Here is a 17,915-nt window from a genome sequence, read left to right as displayed (position 1 = left end):
TGTGCGTGCAGTTACTGACCCTCCATTACGAGCGGTGCAAGAGCTACTACAGTGCCAGTGGGGGCCAGGGGCCGTACGGGCAATCCTCGGAGGAAGAACGGCGCCTCACCATGCTGCTCTTCACCAACATCTTCGACTCCCTCTCCAAGATGGTCAGTCCTCTGATTCCATCGTCGATGCTCTTGCTGGTATTCATTTGCGAACCCAGCTGCCAACCATTTCTTTTCGTTTTAGTCGTGAAAAAAAAAGGAACTGCAGTAGGGTCCCGTTAACCCGGAACTTGAAGGGACCAGAAAATGTGTGTGTCTTATCAGAAGTTCAACCCCCCCTTCCCCCCAAAGATATGTGAGAATGTTGGATGTGTCAAAATATGTGTTACAAAAAAAAACACATGCGTCACAACCATATCGTTCGAGCGACCACAAAAACATAAGACAAATAATCACAGAGATTATTTGTCTTAAGTTTTTTCGGACGCTTGAACGATATGGTTGTGATGCATGTGTTTTTTAGGGGGTGAAGAAGGTATAAGAAGCAGTGTTTCTTTGAAATAAAAACCAGTTGTAAGTCAGCGCTTGTTTCTTGTCCCGGTGTTTTGCGCGGTTCCGTCACAAAAGTCTTATATTTGACAGTAGCAGCGGTAGAGGTCCTTGGGTTTGCAAACCACTGGCCACTCGGCAGCAGTTGGTTATTCATTAAGTTTCCCATCGTTAATTGGAGATGTGCCACTACAGGAGTACGACCCTGAGCTGTTCAGCAAGGCCCTGCCCTGCCTGACGGCCATAGCGTGTGCCCTGCCCCCCGACTACTCGCTCACCGAGGGGCACGACGAGGACTGGTGCAAGCAGAGCACGGCCGCCTCGGGCCCCTACGTGCCCGAACCGGTCAACACCTCCGGGTGAGAGAAGGGGGACTTGTTCAGCCTAGCCTGTTACTGTGATATTTTGCGTGTGTTTTGTTACTGTGGGCATTTATTTGAACACTCAAAAAGTAGTGGAGTGCCGAGCAACATGCAAAACATGATACACTGGAAGAGTGTTGGTCAAATGTTTAGGGGAAGCCCCCAAGGTGGAGTAAATTTGTAATAAGGGACTAATTACTCATTGGCACCCACCCAAGCGCAGCCATACGGCTACAAAGGTAAGCTATACAGCTTTCTCAGAAACTTGGTAGTTAAAGAAAAATTCGTCCTGGTCCGGGGTTCGAACCCGGGACCACCGCTACACCGGAGCAGTCGCTCCAATGAGTAATTACTCCCTTATTACAAATCTACTCCACCTTGGGGGCTTCCCCTAAACATTTGACCAACACTGTTCCCACTTCGAGTTATTGATCAATTCGCTCTCGCCCTACCATTAGCTTGCCGTCCCGGTTAGCTCAACTGGTAGAGCGACTGCCCCGGTGAAGCGGTGGTGCCGGGTTCGAACCCCGGACCAGGACGAATTTTTCTTTAACTACGAAGTTTCTGAGAAAGCTGTATAGCTTTCCTTTGTAGCCGCATGGCTGCGCTAGGGTGGATACCAATGAGTAATTACTCCCTTATTACAGGAAGAGTGTATCATGTAGTGTAGTCTGCTTTTCGACAGGACTGAGGATATCGGACACGCGAGGGATAAGAAAGAACGGGAAATTATCGAAACCTTGGAAATCGCGAGATTGGGGCCTGAAAAATGTGTTAGCGATGCTTCCGTACACCTGTACTGCAAGGAGTTGGAGTTTCTTGGTTTCACGAGATGAGTGTGGCTTTTGTCTTTGTGGTTGGTGCGCATGCGCTTAGTAGTTGAAGGAAGGAGACGCTGGTGCAATAAACCAGTTGTTAGTCTGCCTTTGTCCCGTGCGGTTCTTCTTCTCTATTGTCCCGTCCTTTTGCGCAGCTGTTCTTCGTTCTCATAATGATACACTGTCGTCCATTCTCGGTGCATTGGAGCCAAAAGCTGCCATGTTCTTCTTCTTGCGCGTGCTATCTGTGTGGCTTAGGGGCAGGGTGGGCTTCAGCTGTGTCCAGAATCAAAGGGCGAAATTAGGAAGCACTGTGCTCTCAGTTCATTTGAGGAAGTAGTAAATTGTGTCCAAGTATAAACAACTGCATGTTTATGAGCTCATAGAATTTAACAATGTTCAGATATTTGCAGAAAGAAAGCAGATTAGGTAAGATAGATTGTTGTTTGCACAACATTTGTAAACAGTTAGCCTGGTAAGCTTTCAGGAGCACAAGCAAATTTGTCAATGGAGCTTACATTTTTGTGCCTTTTGTATAAGCTGCATTTTAATGTATATGTAGCACACCCCCTCCTTCCCAGGTTTAGTCACATTCTGGAAAAGGAAATAATTATGGCTACCAGCAACAAATACCTGAGCAACATGACAAAACTCGTAGTGCCTGGAAGACAAAAACAGATATGAAGTAGACAGTTATTTTCTATCTGGCTGTGTCTTCCAGGCGCTACAAGATTCATCATGATGAACTAATCTGCCAGATCAGCCGCCTGGCATGTTTGTGTGCTCATGCTGTGCAAAATGCTGGCTGCTGCCACACAAGTGCTGAGAGGTGGCACATTTTCCGCCTTTTCTTTTTAGAATCCAGCTGAACCAGGACCTGAACAATATTGTCCAACGCTTCTCAGAGCACTTCCACGATGCCTGGGCAATGCGAAAGGTGACCCCTTGCACTGTTTTTTTGCACCTGTAGTCAAAACTTCTTTTGGTGAGAACACAATGCTGTTTCATGTTTCCAGCCTTTTGTGCTCCTTGTACAGGCTAGCTGGTGTGACGCAGCTAAGAGATGCCATCACTGTGTGCTCTGCCTCCTGGGCTGTATCTATTTATTTTTAATTTTTTTATTACAATACCCTCAGGGCCCACAGGGCGTTATAGAGGGGGTGGGTGAAAAAAGAAAAAAAAATGCATAGTAAAAAGTACAGGCAAAAGGCAAAAAATCATGATGCAGACGCTTGTTCGATGATATGCTTGGTGATAAGAGCCTTGAAAGATGACGCGTCTTCAATGCAGGTGATATGGGGTGGAAGGTGGTTCCACTCAGTGCTAGTCTTTGGTAAGAAAGAATTAAAAAGCACATTCTTTTACGCATTGGGATGGAAACTTTATGCAGATGATCAACACGTGATGACAGGTATGATGGTATAGAAGAAAAAAAATTCCTGTTTTAGTGTCTCGTTATGAAAGAAAATGCTGTGGAAAAGACTGAGGCATGAAATATTTCTGCAAACTGCGAGGTTAGTCAGCCCAAGATTAGTTTTCATTGCAGAAACACTAGCCATATGAGAATATAGTTGGAAAGGATGAAGTCAGCTGACCGATTCTGAACAGATTCTATAGCATCGATTAAAGTGAGTTGTTGGGGGTCCCATATTGATGATGCGTATTCTAGCTTTGGCCGTATTAGTGTCTGATATAAAAGTAACTTCAAATGGGATGGAGCCTGAGAGAAGTTTCTGCATATGTAGCCGAGGGCGCGGTTTGCATTGTTAATAATATATTCTATGTGCATGCGCCAGGACAGGTTGTTAGTGATGTGAACACCCAGATGAAACATTCTCTAATGAAACTCCATTAATCTTGTAATCGAATGTTTTAGACGGGTTAGATTGGCGTGAGATGGACATAATTTTGCACTTTGATGGATTGAGAACCATAGACCATCTCTGACACCAAATTAAGACTTTATCAAGATCGGACTGAAGGAGGGAACTGTTGTTAATGTTATGTATTGCACGAAAAAGAACACAGTCTATGTCTTCAATTGTCAGCATCTGATTATTCATTTTTTTATGTGTACAACAGCTCTCAAGCGCACTGTATTTGAAGAAGGACGCACTGGTAGCATTGGTAGTTTTTCTTGACACTTGGCTGTTTTTGTCTCCAGCTGGAACGAGGCTGGCAGTATGGAGAGCGGTGGAATGATGAGGTCAAGACTCATCCAAGGCTGAAGCCCTACAACCTACTCACAGACTACGTATGTAACATTCCCTTCACTGATCTGTTGACCCTGGCGTTCAATGCATTTTCCATTCTCTTACCATGCAGAAGGGCTGAAATGCTGAACACAACCGTTTTTTGATAAAGTTTGTGGTACAGCATGATCCATCGTCTGAAATTTATGTGCTCTGCATCATATTACAGTAGAACAAGTTTACAAACTAATTTTTTCAGTTGCATGTATCTGTAATTTGCTAGTCAGGGACTTGGAGCTCCAAGTCTTCATCATTTAAATCCCATGCACACTCATTTCTTGGGTCATTAATGTTTATGCACTTGTTCTTTCATTTGTGGCATATGCTGCTGTACCATATTTGTTTGAATGTAATGTAAGTTTGTTTTTTTTCTCTTAAAGTCTACCCTCGCGTTATAATTTAATACCGTGGCACTGCCATAAAGCAAAGCCACAGTGCAGCCATTTTGAAACAGTCACAACTTGGTTTCAGATTCCATAGTTTTGCGATGTTAAATTGGGAACGTGAGTGCCATAGAAACCAAATCAGATTCGATCCAAACTCAAAACATCATTCTTTGTGTTCGTTGGGATCCTGGGGCTGTTGCATTGTGGTGTTGTGTTCTTTACATGTGGTGTCGTTTGCTGTCTGGTTGGTTCAGCTGTGACTGCTTGCTGCAGTCAATGCGATGTCAACGTGTGCTCAGTATGCCGCTCATTTTAAGAGTAAAGCAATCCTGATAGCTGGAGAGCTTAGAAATTCTGGGGCAGCTAGATGACTAGGTGTACACTGATCACATCTGGTAGGATCAACCCCTAACACACTCGGGAAGAATCAAGAATGTCCAAGTGCATGCCTGTTGCTTGGTACAGCCTGCCTCGTGACAGTCATTCAAGAAACGCTCCATATTGAATGACCTCAACAGCACCGTGGATGACATCGTCTGGGAGCTCGACAGGGAGAAGGAGAACTCAGTTCCCTAGAACTGTCCCCCAGACTTCTTTTATGCGCACAGAAAGACGACGCAATAAGACAAGGTCGACAGGATGGAGCGCAAACTTTCAACTGTTTTATTGCGGAAAAAGTACATGACACTTGTACCAAAAACAATGGATAGTCATCAGTGCCACGTGCAAGCCAAAACCTGGGAAAAAGCACATAGGAAGGGCACAGGTGCACCTCTTATGTAATTTATCTAAAAAGGCAAAATAAAGATAAATTACATAAGAGGTGAGTCACCTGTGCCCTTCCTATGTGCTTTTTCCCAGGTTTTGGCTTGCACGTGGCACTGATGACTATCCATTGTTTTTGGTATAAGTGTCATGTACTTTTTCCAGAATAAAACAGTTGAAAGTTTGTGCTCCGTCCTGTCTACCTTGTCTTATTGTGTCGTCTTTCTGTGCGCATAAAAGAAGTCTGAGTATGAACCAACTAGCCCCACAACGCATATTACTGGATTCCCGAGAACTGTGCTTCTAAAAACGAGCATTTTGAAAAGAAGGCCAGTGTTGGTTGCGATGTCCATTAAAGGTCCGCTTGTGGTTTGATTTATTTCCCACTGGGCAGCATATAATGCCTTCCCTCGCATCACATTTGTGTCGCGTTACATTCGAGTAAATACGGTAATTGTTTACATCCATTCGCCCTCATTTGGCATGCTGTTTTGCAACACTGACTCTTAGGCTGGAATTTATGTGGACCTAAATTGGGACCCACGGAAGCTAAAAGTGAGCTATGGTAAAAGGCCCGGTTTGAGGTAGTGGAAACTTGTAAGGGCCAGCTGAAACTTGGCAGGTAGCCATCAGCCACTTCATCTGGTTGATGGCAAAGTTGTTATTTCCCCTTGTGCAACCAGCCAAGCTGAAGCAATCAGTTAGCCAACTGCAAAATCCACTGTTCACATCTCTGCTGACCACACCAACAGTGTGTAGAGCTGGGTAAGTTGGCAAATCTCTTTCATGGTGCATGCAAGCACAGAAACCTGCTGTGTCCTGCTTTTTTTTCTGCCCCTTTTGCCTACCAAAAAGAACAGCAATTGCCTTGGCCCCATTGTTGTAGGAGAAAGAGCGCTACCGTGACCCCATCCGGGAGCTCCTCAAGGCCCTCCTGGCCTTCGGCTGGAAGCTGGAGCTGACTGATGCGTCACAGCACTCGAACGCCCCCATTGCGGCCGTGAGTTCCCTGCCTTCACTCCATTTACCATGCCTTGTTTGTGGCTGGTGTGTTGTTCTATCGCCTAATTTCACTTGCATGCTTTCTTCTCAGTAATGAATTTGCAGGGATCGCCTACGACCGCTAAATAATTTATCATTGAATTTCTTCCCAGTCAAAAAAAACCATTGCAACCAATTGGACATTCCAGTTGGAACCAAATGGACACTCCCATTGCTTCCAACTGGACTTCCCAATTGGAATCAGTTGGTTCCAGTTGTGTTTTTAGCCCACGACCAATTGGATCCAACTGGACTAGCCAATTGGACCCATTAGGCCAGGCAGTTATTTGACCCAGAAAATATTCACAAAATATGTTATGTTCATTGAGAAAGGTAGCTAAATGTTTGAATAATATGCTCTAGGATCTTGGATGAATATTTCTACAGCTGAACACATTGCAATGTGCAAAAGGAAAACTTATATATGAGGACTTCGGGGAGACACTCTGCCTAGTGCCAATCAACATTTTTCTACGGAATTGAAATTAACATGCTTTTATGGAAATCAAAGCCAACAGGCACCCATATATCACACACAAGCAACACTGCACTTTCAGGCACTGGTAACATACATTACCTCAATATGTACAGCCTTTGTCAAAAGTTTAGAGCCCAGGAGGTTTGCTTATGAGCCTTACTGTGTGGTTCGTGATGCATCTCCAGTGCTCCAAATTTCCTCTGGGTAAGAAGATTTCTGGTTCTGCCTCCTTCAATGGGTAAGACTTCCCAGAATGCTTCAGGAGTCCCACTGCAAGGCAAAGAAGTAAACCCCCTGGGCTCTAAATTTTTGACAAAGACTGTACATCCAGAGAACACACTTCTGCTCCAACTTATATACCAAATTTATTAGGCTCTCATGCTGGGGCCGGTGGCGCTTGCCCACTGAGTGCAGATATTTAATTTAATTTCAGCTGCAGTGGTGGTGTAGCTGATGAGTACAATTTATTAGGCTAAGCTGCTGATAGCTCTTATTGTAAGTACCATATTAGTTCTACCTTTTTCGTCAAACATGCAAACATTCATTGGATAAATTGGGTGCAGTTGGGTGCACCAATTGCATGCAGTGGGTGAGACCATTTGGGCTCACCAATTGGAAACTCAAATAGTCCAATTGGATAGTCTATTTGGACCATCCAATTGGAACACCATTCCAATTGGAACCAAATGGAAACTGAACTTGTCCAATTGGAACCAATTGGAACCCATTGGAAATCCACTTGGTTCCAATGGTTTCTTTTTACTGGGAAATTCTCTCACACTGTTTTGTTGGTGCAGCAGGGGGGGCTTCCTCGGTCATGACCATGTTACACAGGCAGTCATGAATTTGCTCTCTCCTTTGCAGCAAGCCCAGTCGCCCATGGCGTACATGCCAACGCCTGTGGACATGTCAACCCTGACGCTCAACAAGGACATGATGGTGAGTCCTGGCAGCCAGTGGTGGGACCAGGTCAGCTCTACATTTCCTTCTTCTGCAGACCATGGCGGAGAGGCTCGCGGAGAACACGCACGACATCTGGGCCAAAAAGATGAAGGAAGAGCTGGACGCTGTGGGCATGTAGCTTTCTCCCAAGCACTTTCTCTGCGGTATTCATTGCGATGGAGGGGGGGGACTGTGACCTCTCGACACCTGCCCACAGGTGGTGGCATACATGCCCAGCTGGTCCCCTACGACCTGCTGACCGACCGAGAGAAGTACAAGAACCGGGACCGGGCCCAGGAGTTCCTCAAGTTCCTCCAGTACGAGGGCTACCGTGTCTCGAGGCAAGGGACTCTCTCTTTTGAGAGGTTCTCTCTTGCACTGGGAATTGTGTTGATTTGCCATTATGAACATGTTTCCTCCGTATTGCTACGTTTTCATGTAGTATTGAAGATTATTTTATGATTACAGTTTATATACAGTAGTGCCTCGTTAATATGAACGCTTTGGTTCCTGGAGCAAAAAGTCTCCATAAAGAGAGTCGCCTGTAGTAACGAATCGTAAAGAAAGAGAAAAAAATGTTCTAAAAAAAAGAAGGATTTATGATTACAGTCTGCTTCTCTGTATATTGCCAGGCAGTGAAGTGCAAATTGGGCAATAATGAGAACTAAAGGTGATTCTCTGGGTTTTGATTTTCTTTAAAATTATGTGGTGCAGGCCCATTTGTAGCGCCTAGTGATACATGAGGCACGTTACGTCACCTCTTGGTGTGACAAAGTATCTCCTACTGCGGCTGTTCACGTCCCAATAAACAGTTTTAGCTGTGCGTCCGCAAAAGCTGTGAGTACGCTACGGGCGCACCTTACGCGCAGTGCCATCCGTCCTGGCAACGACAGTTTTAGTTCGGAGTGGCTAGCGTAGCGCACGGGAAGCTTAGGATACAGTGGCGCCATCTAGCGACAGCAAGTCAAAGCTCCTGAACTATGTGCTGAGGAAACTTTTTCCTCTTTTATTAATGACAGTGGTGGTTGCATTTGAAGGCCTTGTTTTTTTTTAATGTAAATCATTTCAATCAAATGAAAATATAAATTCTAGCTCAAAGTTGGAGAAGTACTTTACCGGAGGTCGTTGCTATGACGACAGTGTACACCGCAGATAGTTAGTCTTAACATCAAGAAATTCTTGGATTTATCTAAAAAACGATGACTATTTGTCACATATATCATTACAAAGGGGTGAGAATGCACAAAATAAAAGTGAATACAACCGTTTAGAGCAAGCTATTGCGTCGAAAAATGCAGCGGCGATGCAGTATTTGGTCCGAAGCGGGCGTGCAGGGCGCCGCCATGTTGCCAACGTTAACCACGCAAGCCACGCAAACAACGCAACGCAAAGTCCGCTGGCTTGCGTATGTACGCAAGACGCAGGGCTCGCGCTTGCGTTCTGCGCATGCGCACTATGGTCCCTGCAAGCTCCTTGCGTCCGCAAGACCTTGCGGACGCACGGCTAAAACTGTCTAATAACTCTGAACTCACTCGGCTGACAGCTGTTGAATTCCTTCGGAGCAATAGCGCAAGCAGGACAAGGGACCAAGAACGAGTAGACGCGCACAGCGCTATTGAATGTGGTTTTCAACGTAGTGCACAGAAAGAATTTTTTTCGCAGCCGTTCATGTAGTGTGGCAAGTGGTAAGGCGCATTGACCAGGTTCCTTGCTGCGGTAAAACATGAAGCAACATGCATGTGCACACGCACCTACAAAAAGGGTGTTGTTACAGCATTTCCACTTTTGCATTTTCTTTCACTGGCGTTAATACAAGCGCTGGAACATCTGGGATTTGGGATTTGTTCTCTCCCTTGTCTGTACTGATGGGACAAAAATACACGGGTCCCATCGTCATGTCGTACATTTTCACCCTGTCTATTGTCCAGACAGCGAGTTTCCATATTAAAGAGGCGTAAATATATTTTAAAAGTTTGGTCCCTGGAAAAGCTGTCTATAATTCGAGTCGTCCATATTAACGAGGGCCGTAATAATGGGGCACAACTGTACCAGGTGTCCCAGCTAAATGTAACCAAGTTTTTAAAAAACACCGCGTGAAACCAACTAAGGGTTCTTTAGAATCATGTGGCCTAGCTAGTCTGCAATATTTTTTTCGTTCTTGAAACTTAATTAATTAGTTTAGCCTAATTAGCTCACTTTTAAATTATTGTCTTCAGGAACGAAGTGTCAATGGAAAAGTTGTGGATCGTTTTGAAAAACATGTGACTGAAATGCTTACACCAAGGTACTGTTTGCGTAAAGTAGTTTTTTTTACCAGGCTTAAACCATAACTCGCACGATAAAACAACGCTTCCACATGACAGCACTGCCACTTAACGTCCCAAGACACATCTTGGAGAACAAAATTCACTTTTTTTCTGAAGTGCTGTTCCTGATCAGCCTTTGCGTGCACATTGGGGCAGAGATGTGAGTCGGCAGCTGGTTACGTGATAACTTTCTTTTAAGGCCAATAAATAAAGCTACGTAATTTGTACCTTGATCGAAACAGAACTGCTAGGTGTTTTTTTTAGATGATCTAAAACTTTTTCATTGACACTATGTTCCGCAAGTCAGTAATGGAAAAGTTAGCTTATTATGTTTAACTAAATAATTAACTTTGAAGAAAAAAAATTCCACACACTAGCCCACGCGACTCTGAACAGCCCTCAGTTGGTTTCATTGGGCTAGGACATTTCGCCTTTTTTTAAAAGCGCCACCGCGGTGGCTCAGTGGTTATGGCACTCATCTGTTGACCCAAAAGATGTGCGTTCAATCCCGGCCACAGTGGTTGAGCTTAGATAGAGGCCCATGTACTGTGCGATGTAGTTGCATGTCCTACGGTGTCCCTGATAGCCTGAGTCGCTTTTGGAATGTTGAACCCCCATAAACTAAACCATTTTTTTTAAAAGCTTGGTTACATTTAGCTGGGACACGTGGTATATAGGCTGTAATTCAGGATTTTTTTGTTATCTTCACTCCTTTGTTTGGTAATTTGTTAGTTTTGGCATGTGTGCAGAATTCTTGCTCATTTTTTATATATATTCTCTTTACTGTTGCCTGCTGCTTTGGTAGGTCTGGCGTACCGCCTTTGCAGCTAGTGTTAATTGAGGGACCCATTGCAGTCTGTGTTCCTAGTCCATGGGTGATATATGTAATAAACAGTAGATTGATGAATTAGTATAGTGAAGTAGAATCTCGATCATACTAACCTCACGGGGGTCACAAAGAATACTATTCATATCATCCGAAATTTTTACCATCCAAACCAAATAAAATTTGTAGTGCTGCTTGCGGGTTCATATCATCCGCACCAGGGCGGGGGATTGTAGAAAACATAACACCCAAATGTCTGCTCATAGCATACAACACACTCTGGCCAGGGCATTTTATGAATCCGCATCAACTGGGATCATGCCATCGAGTTTCTACTGTGCTGGTTGTTTTAGCAAAGGTGAGCCAGAAGTTATTTAAATAGGCTTTTCAAGATTTTGAGACAGTTTCTGCGACCTAGTAATACCAGTGATGGCAGACATCCGAAAACAGGTTACTCTTGTTAACTAATAAGCTGGCTGACTAATTTCCAACCATCAACTTTAACTATTACAGTTAAATGGCGGCGTGATCACGTGATCAAAGATGGCTGCCTGGTGCTTTAAATTGTCTATAGCCTGTCACATGGAAGCGTCATTTAGCAGACGACGTTAGCTTGGTATGGAATAAATCGACGCTGGTGCTTCCCGTTGCACACTGTGCTTTGAGCCACATCAGCATTGCCCTGCTTACGTAGGGCGGCTAGCTTGTTTGGTGCAGAAAACAGGACTTGTATACCGACCTTTCCTGCTGTCTTTTTGAGTCTGTGAGATGAGCCGTGCACTTAGGGAATGATAACGGTCCCTACTCGGTCAAACTCAGGCTGCTTTTTGCTGCAGCGCCCATGAACCTCCCTTAACAGTTTTTCTGCCAGACTACACTGGAGGCCTCTTGGAAATCCCGCAGAAATCAATCTGCTCATTTGCAAGCTGAAGCTAGAATTCACCTGATGCGGGCATGACCTGTACAGAGCATTCTTCAATGCAGCTTTGGCTGTGCCTTACTTCCCAGCTTTGAGTGGGCAGAAGAGAACGGGAGTAGGCTTTTTTGTGCATGGGGCGTGTACCGCCAGCAGATGTGGTCTTCACTTATCACAACCATCAAGTCGAGCAAGCGAAGCTGATTATCCACAGGAAGTTTGATCGTCATTGCGAGGCCTTCAAGGCAGGAGGGGAAAACTGAAAGAGCCTGGCGTTGCTAGGTGGGCTCTTGAAAATGATGAGGTAGTCACCAACATACCGAAATATTTTGCACGCTGCTGAATTTTGCTGGCTGGGGTTCAGATCCCTACCATACCGGGCTATATGCAAGTTGCTAAGCGCAGGTGTGAGGCAGGATTTGATACACACACCGTTCTTTTGTTTCTACATTTGGCCTTCGAAGTTAACCAGGGAAGTGGAGAGATAGAAGAATAATAGCTGTAGGAAATTGCTCACACCTGTTTCGCAGGTGTTCTGGAACCTTACAGCTTCGTAGTCGTCTTGCTGACCACTTGGAGTAGCGTAGCATGTGGTAGAGGTCCTTGATGTCTATCGAAAAGGCACTCCTGCCAATGGGGCGGACTTGTTGCAGGTGCTCCGTTACTGCCACGGAATTTCTCACGACCTAGGGGTCTTCAGTCTCAGAGACACTTTTGCCATGTGTTCCGCTCACTACAGATGATGCTTTTCTGGAACAGTTGTCTTTTCTTCTCTCCCCCGGAGCAGCAAGGCCCTGCGGCGTCGGGAGCGTGGCGGGGCGCCCAGCGAGGAGCCCCAGGCCCCCGGCCAGGGCCAAGGTGGGGGGGGCCAGGAGCGGCGCTTTGCCAGCTCCCTGCTGGAGAAGCTGCTGCAGTACCTGGACATGGCCGCCATCAACCTCAAGGTGCTGCGACCCAGCGTGCCCTTCAGCCGCCGGACAAGCTTCAAGACCTCCTCCCGGGACGTCAAGTTCTTCAGCAAGGTCGGTCTTCACTGGAAAGGGGGAACTGCGGCACATATAGTTCAGCTGCTGGGTACACAGTTGTGTCTACTGTGTTTGGGAGTGGTTTGTTTGCTGCAGGAAAGTTTATTTTTATAATCATAATCATCATCATCATCATTTATTGAACCCTTAAAGATCCCGTCTCAAACATTACATAAGGGGGGCGGGGGGGGAGACAGTGGTGTGAAACGGTCATACAAAGGCATGTAAACATAAAAAAGCATAACAAGAATAACAAGTTTGACGTGAAATTAACGTCAGGTAATTCAAATAGTACAGGATATATAAGGCAAAGCAGTAGTATATAAAATTAAACATTAAATTGTACGGAAATTAAATAAGTAAGAAAACACTTGTGGGGGGGTATCGCAATGACACAAGCAGTTCAAATTGCAGGCAGAGCATCGCGAGGGAAGTAGCTATAGTTGGTTCAAGTGGTCTGTTATTAGCTGCCTAAATCTGGTGGGATTAGTTTCGATTTTAGTTTATTTTACTTTTTATTTTATTTTACCGTGGTTCTTCTTGCGTTCCATTCTTGTATTTGCAGGTAAATGCAGTACAGGTGAGTCTACCTATAATGGTCGTAGTAGTTATAACAAACGGTCGTTTATTACGAGCAAAGCGTCAAAATATGTATTGGAGCTCCGGTACCCCTTCTCAGATAAAACGAACAACTGTGGCAGCACCATTCAGTTATAAAAAAAAACACTCCTGTTCCATCTGGTCACATGGCTTGCATCGCCTGTACAATTCAAGCTCCACCTTCCGCGCTGCTGACGCGTGCAGGCAGCGCACAGACGGCTTCGTTTCTGAGTCCTTACAAATTTATAGACGAATGAAGATGAGGATGCTGACCTATTGTAATCAATTGCTGTGAAAAGTTCAGTCACACTATACGCAGCAAAGGTCTTGGCCAGCAGCACATGACCGTTGCTGAGAGCTTAGAAAGCGGCTAGAATAGAAGGAGTCTGCTCAAAAGAAATAAATGGCACTTTTGTCTGAGTGTGTTTTCTGGCTGTACTAGGGCAAGTCCACTTACTACGAACTTCAGACACAGCCAATGCAATCAGTGGGACTGGCAGGTTCGTTATAAGTGGGCTCGACTGTAATCGATATTTCTCAAAACACGGGACAGGGGTGCTCTTGAACACGGCAAGCATGCGGCGGGCAGGAAATTTGGCGTGGCCAAGAAGTGCATCTGACGATGGTGCAGCCAGAAGGATGCATTGAGGAACGCATGCTGCAAAAAGGGCGCTTTCCAAGCCAAGCCGTGCTAGCTTTCCGAACTGGAAGAGGAGCTGCTCTGCTATGTGATGGAATTGCGGAACAGGGGCTAAGCATTGACAACAGTCATGCTACACGGCTTCTTGCAAGTTTCCATATTAAAGAGGCGTAAATACATTTTAAAAGTTTGGTCCCTCGAAAAACTGTCCATAATTCGAGTCCATATTAACAAGTATCATAAGAATGGGTCACAACTCTAATTACTGTTATTAGCTTTCTTGCACCCACACAGACTACTTTGATGGAATAACATTCTGCTAGAGCTTGCTGGGGGTTGTGTGCTCATCAGCTAACATTCTTTCTCACTCTGGAGCAGACTGTCAGGAAAACTGAGAGAGGCAATACCCTGTCCACTGCGGTGGCCTTCGTGGATTAAGGCTTGGGCAGGTTAGTATAGCCCATAAAGGAAGGCTCTCTTTTTCCCACTGGCAGACAGCAGTGCAAAATATTCACCCACTGTGGTGATTGTGGCATTCGGCTGCTGATCGCAAGGTGATGGGTTCAATCCTGGCCATGGCAGCCGCATTTCGATGGGGGTGAAATGCAAGAGCACCTATGTACTGAAAGTTTTGGGACACAGGGAAGTGTTCGATGCAGTGAAAATTATTCAGGGCTCCCCTGTGGCATGCATCACACCCCGCAGTGCTGCTATGGTGCGCCTAATGTAATGCTGAGATGTGAGCAGACCAAAACTGAATATTAAGAAGACTTCCGTCCTGTCTCTAACTAGGAAATGCGACACAGTTACGTTTGATTACACACTTTTGGCGGGTAAGATTTCTCGCATGGCCCATGTACGAGACCTTGGTGTTGTTGTTGATTCAAAGCTTGATTTTAGATTGCATGTAAATTCAATTTTGTTACACGAATTGAGGCATATTGGTCTTATCTCTAGACTAACAAAAAAAATTTCGACGGCACGAATGTCTACGCACTCTATACTGTGCCCTTGTGAGACTGCATCTTGAGTTCGCGTCAGTAGCCTGGAATAGCGTATCTGTTGCCTATTGCACGAAAATTGAAAATGTGCAGCATAAGTTCATATGCATATTATGATAGATATATTGGTCACCGTCGTTTCTACGACTATGATTCTCTCTTGGAAGACCTCAATATGTGTACCCTTGGCGACAGGCGACGCATACGTGACATGCAGTTTCTGCAAAAAGTCGTGCGCAGTTTCATTAACTGTGGGACCTTACTGATGTCGCTGAATTTTCGTGTGCTGCATGCAAAAGCCGCAAAATGTTTCGACACACTTTATCTCAATTTGCACGCCATCTGTCCAATGACTCGTTGAGAAATCTTGTATAAAAAAACGTTTATTGACATGGACATATTTGCCTAATTGTTGTTTTCATGCCTGCTTTTAAATGTTTTGAAGTTGTCATTGTGATGTATCTGACCCAGTGTGCGCTCGTTTAGGCCACTTGGCTGTTGAGGCACACTCAAATAAACATATCTATCTATCTATCTATCTAAAGTGAAGATAATTGTATGCCAGGTTACTGTTCCTAGTCGATTGTAGATGCCGTTCTCACTCGTTTTGTTTTCCTCCCTCCAGGTGGTGCTGCCGCTGATGGAGAAGGTGTTTGTGGCCCACCGGGCCTTCTTCCTCATGTCACCGACTGCCACCTCCACGGTGGGCACTGCCACCATACGCGAGAAGGAGATGGTCGCAAGGTGGGTAGACAACACCTGAGCAGCGTTCATTCGGAACGAGGACAACCGCTGAAAGTACAGGGCACACAAGACTACTACAGAGAGAGTTGAGATTCTCTGCCAGCTTTGAATTGGATCTTTAAGGAACGAAACAGCGAAACTAAAACGAACAATCAAGAAAAAGAGAGACACGAACACGCGCTGACTTACAACTGACTGTTTTAATCGGAAAACCACATATAAATAATCTCTAATTCTTTGCGAGGCTCCTGTTCGTCAAAACTGGCTGCACATTGCAAATCCTGCCTATGCACTCCGTACTTTGACAACACTGTTGTGCTGTATCGCCATAAAGAACAACTGGTACGGGAAGTAGTAGAGGCGTATCATATCTGCACAGAAGTTGGCTCATGTGTGAGCAGCACTTCGATGGCCATGTCTAAGCGCGAGATATATCTGTTGGAAAAGCGTGGGAGCCTGTAGGTGCTTACTTTTGGGCAATGATTATTTCCCTTCTTTTTATGTTAGTAGTTTGCGATGACGACGTGAGGCTGTGACGCAGCGATTAGAGATTGTTTATACGTGGTTTTCCGATTAAAACAATCAGTTGTAAGTCAGCACGTGTTCGTGTCTCTCGTTTTCTTGGTCCTTCGTTTTAGTTGCTCTGTTTCGTTCCTTAAAGGTGCAATACCAACTCGCCCACTATGCTATGTTGCTACAAGTTATTTGAATTGGACACGTGGGTGATGTGTGGAATTTTCTGCTGGATGTTTCATTTGTCAGGCAACGAGGCTGACTTAGTCTGAGATTACACAACTTTGCTGTTGTGTAATCGATGCGATACTCTAGCATGCATTCCCAATAAGCTACACTGGGTGAGGCATGGGTATTATCAGCCACCAAGGGTTGGTAGTGGTGCTATCAAAAGTGGGCACTGAATTTATCTGCTTTCCACCCCTTCTTGTTGTCACTTGAGTGGTGCATTAGGCTTTTTTGATTTTGCTTTCTTCTGTGTTGTTAAGCGGGGACACAGCAAATAAAAGTGATCGTCTTTCAGAATCTTAATTCATTTTTTTTTTAATCCTGTGCGCTTCATCTGTCTTGCAGCGAAAAATTTCAGCAAAATATGCACTAGAAGTTTAGAAAAAGAGTGTCTTCTATATGTGCAGTCATCAGAAATTGTGAGCAATTCATGCTTCTGGTGGTCCCGAAGCATCATGAATTTCGCGGCTTTCTGTCAGTGGAGCATTGCCATCTTTGCATTGCTGTAAACAGTGGAGATCAGAGCTTTCACTGGTTGCACTGTCATTTCTCTCTGACCAAAATCAAGAGGAAATGAGGCGATAAATGAGGCAAATGAGAAAAACACAAATCGTAAGGTTGATTTTCTCATCTTTCACTTTTTCTGCAATTGTTATCACTCAGCCAATCAGAATTTCATAACAAATGGGCGTAGAATGATTCTGTTCTTGCGTATCAATCCTGAGATATTAAAGAGTGCAGTAGAATTTCTTTGATGTAAATATGCATGCTGGAGTTTGACTTTTATTTCCATGAGTAAAGGCTTTTAAAAAAAGAACTGCAATAGAATGTCGGTGATAGAAATCTCACGGGGCCACACAAAATGCTCATATCATTGGAAATTTCGCATCATCCGGAATATGCAGAAGCATGGGAATCTGTTTACGGGTGAGGGGATTTATCTGCAGCCATGTGGCCACAGCTCACTAGTTGCGATACATACAGTGATAGTATAAGGGCCATGCATCACCGCTCACTGCTACTTACCACAAGGCTAGCAGTCGCGGTGAATGGGGCACACTTACTGCGTGATGGTGCAGCCACATTTTACGAATTCATATGATCCCGAAAATCACATAGCCGTGTCATGTCACTAAGATTCTACTGTATTAGGTAGCTTTATGAACATGGCGGCATAAAAAATCTTTTGCTTTTTCTGCTTATAATTATTTAATGCCTCAAGGACGACTTTAAGGGGGGGTCTATTGTAATTGTTATGCAACAATAACTTGCAGCTTGCGCACAGGTGGTCTTAGATCAAAAGTTATTCTAGAGTGTAATTAGGTAATTTCTTACGCAGCTTTAATGAAATTTCTCATTGCATTCTGTTGCTTTTAATTACATGAATTGATAGCCAGCAAAGTCGCATACCTGATGACATTCTTACATTTTTTTGTCTAGGCCACATATAAATAGCAATTTACAATTAGCTTAATGAGTTGCAGTGTAAAATAGTGCAACCTTTTACTCTTGACGTAGTATATCAGGATGACA

General features: G+C 44.6%; 1 protein-coding gene across 5 annotated transcripts in view; it reads left to right on the top strand.

Annotated features, from left to right (window-relative positions):
- LOC149326691 (ryanodine receptor-like) overlaps nt 1-17,915 on the top strand; it is a 539,764-nt gene that overhangs the window by 323,264 nt on the left and 198,585 nt on the right. For all 5 annotated transcript variants that reach the window (XM_089562900.1, XM_089562898.1, XM_089562899.1 and 2 more), the window contains exons 62-71: nt 12-152; nt 735-898; nt 2,578-2,656; nt 3,884-3,973; nt 6,009-6,122; nt 7,506-7,580; nt 7,639-7,714; nt 7,801-7,924; nt 12,419-12,653; nt 15,523-15,641. In XM_089562900.1, coding sequence (XP_089419026.1) covers nt 12-152; nt 735-898; nt 2,578-2,656; nt 3,884-3,973; nt 6,009-6,122; nt 7,506-7,580; nt 7,639-7,714; nt 7,801-7,924; nt 12,419-12,653; nt 15,523-15,641 — 1,217 coding nt within the window. The remainder of the gene's footprint in view (nt 1-11; nt 153-734; nt 899-2,577; nt 2,657-3,883; nt 3,974-6,008; nt 6,123-7,505; nt 7,581-7,638; nt 7,715-7,800; nt 7,925-12,418; nt 12,654-15,522; nt 15,642-17,915) is intronic.

Source organism: Amblyomma mixtum, chromosome 10 (assembly GCF_055824585.1).
Source record: "Amblyomma mixtum isolate Tamu chromosome 10, ASM5582458v1, whole genome shotgun sequence".
Taxonomy (NCBI): Eukaryota; Metazoa; Arthropoda; class Arachnida; order Ixodida; family Ixodidae; genus Amblyomma; species Amblyomma mixtum.
Note: the sequence above shows the minus strand (reverse complement) of the source record. Positions and strands in the feature narration are given on the sequence as shown.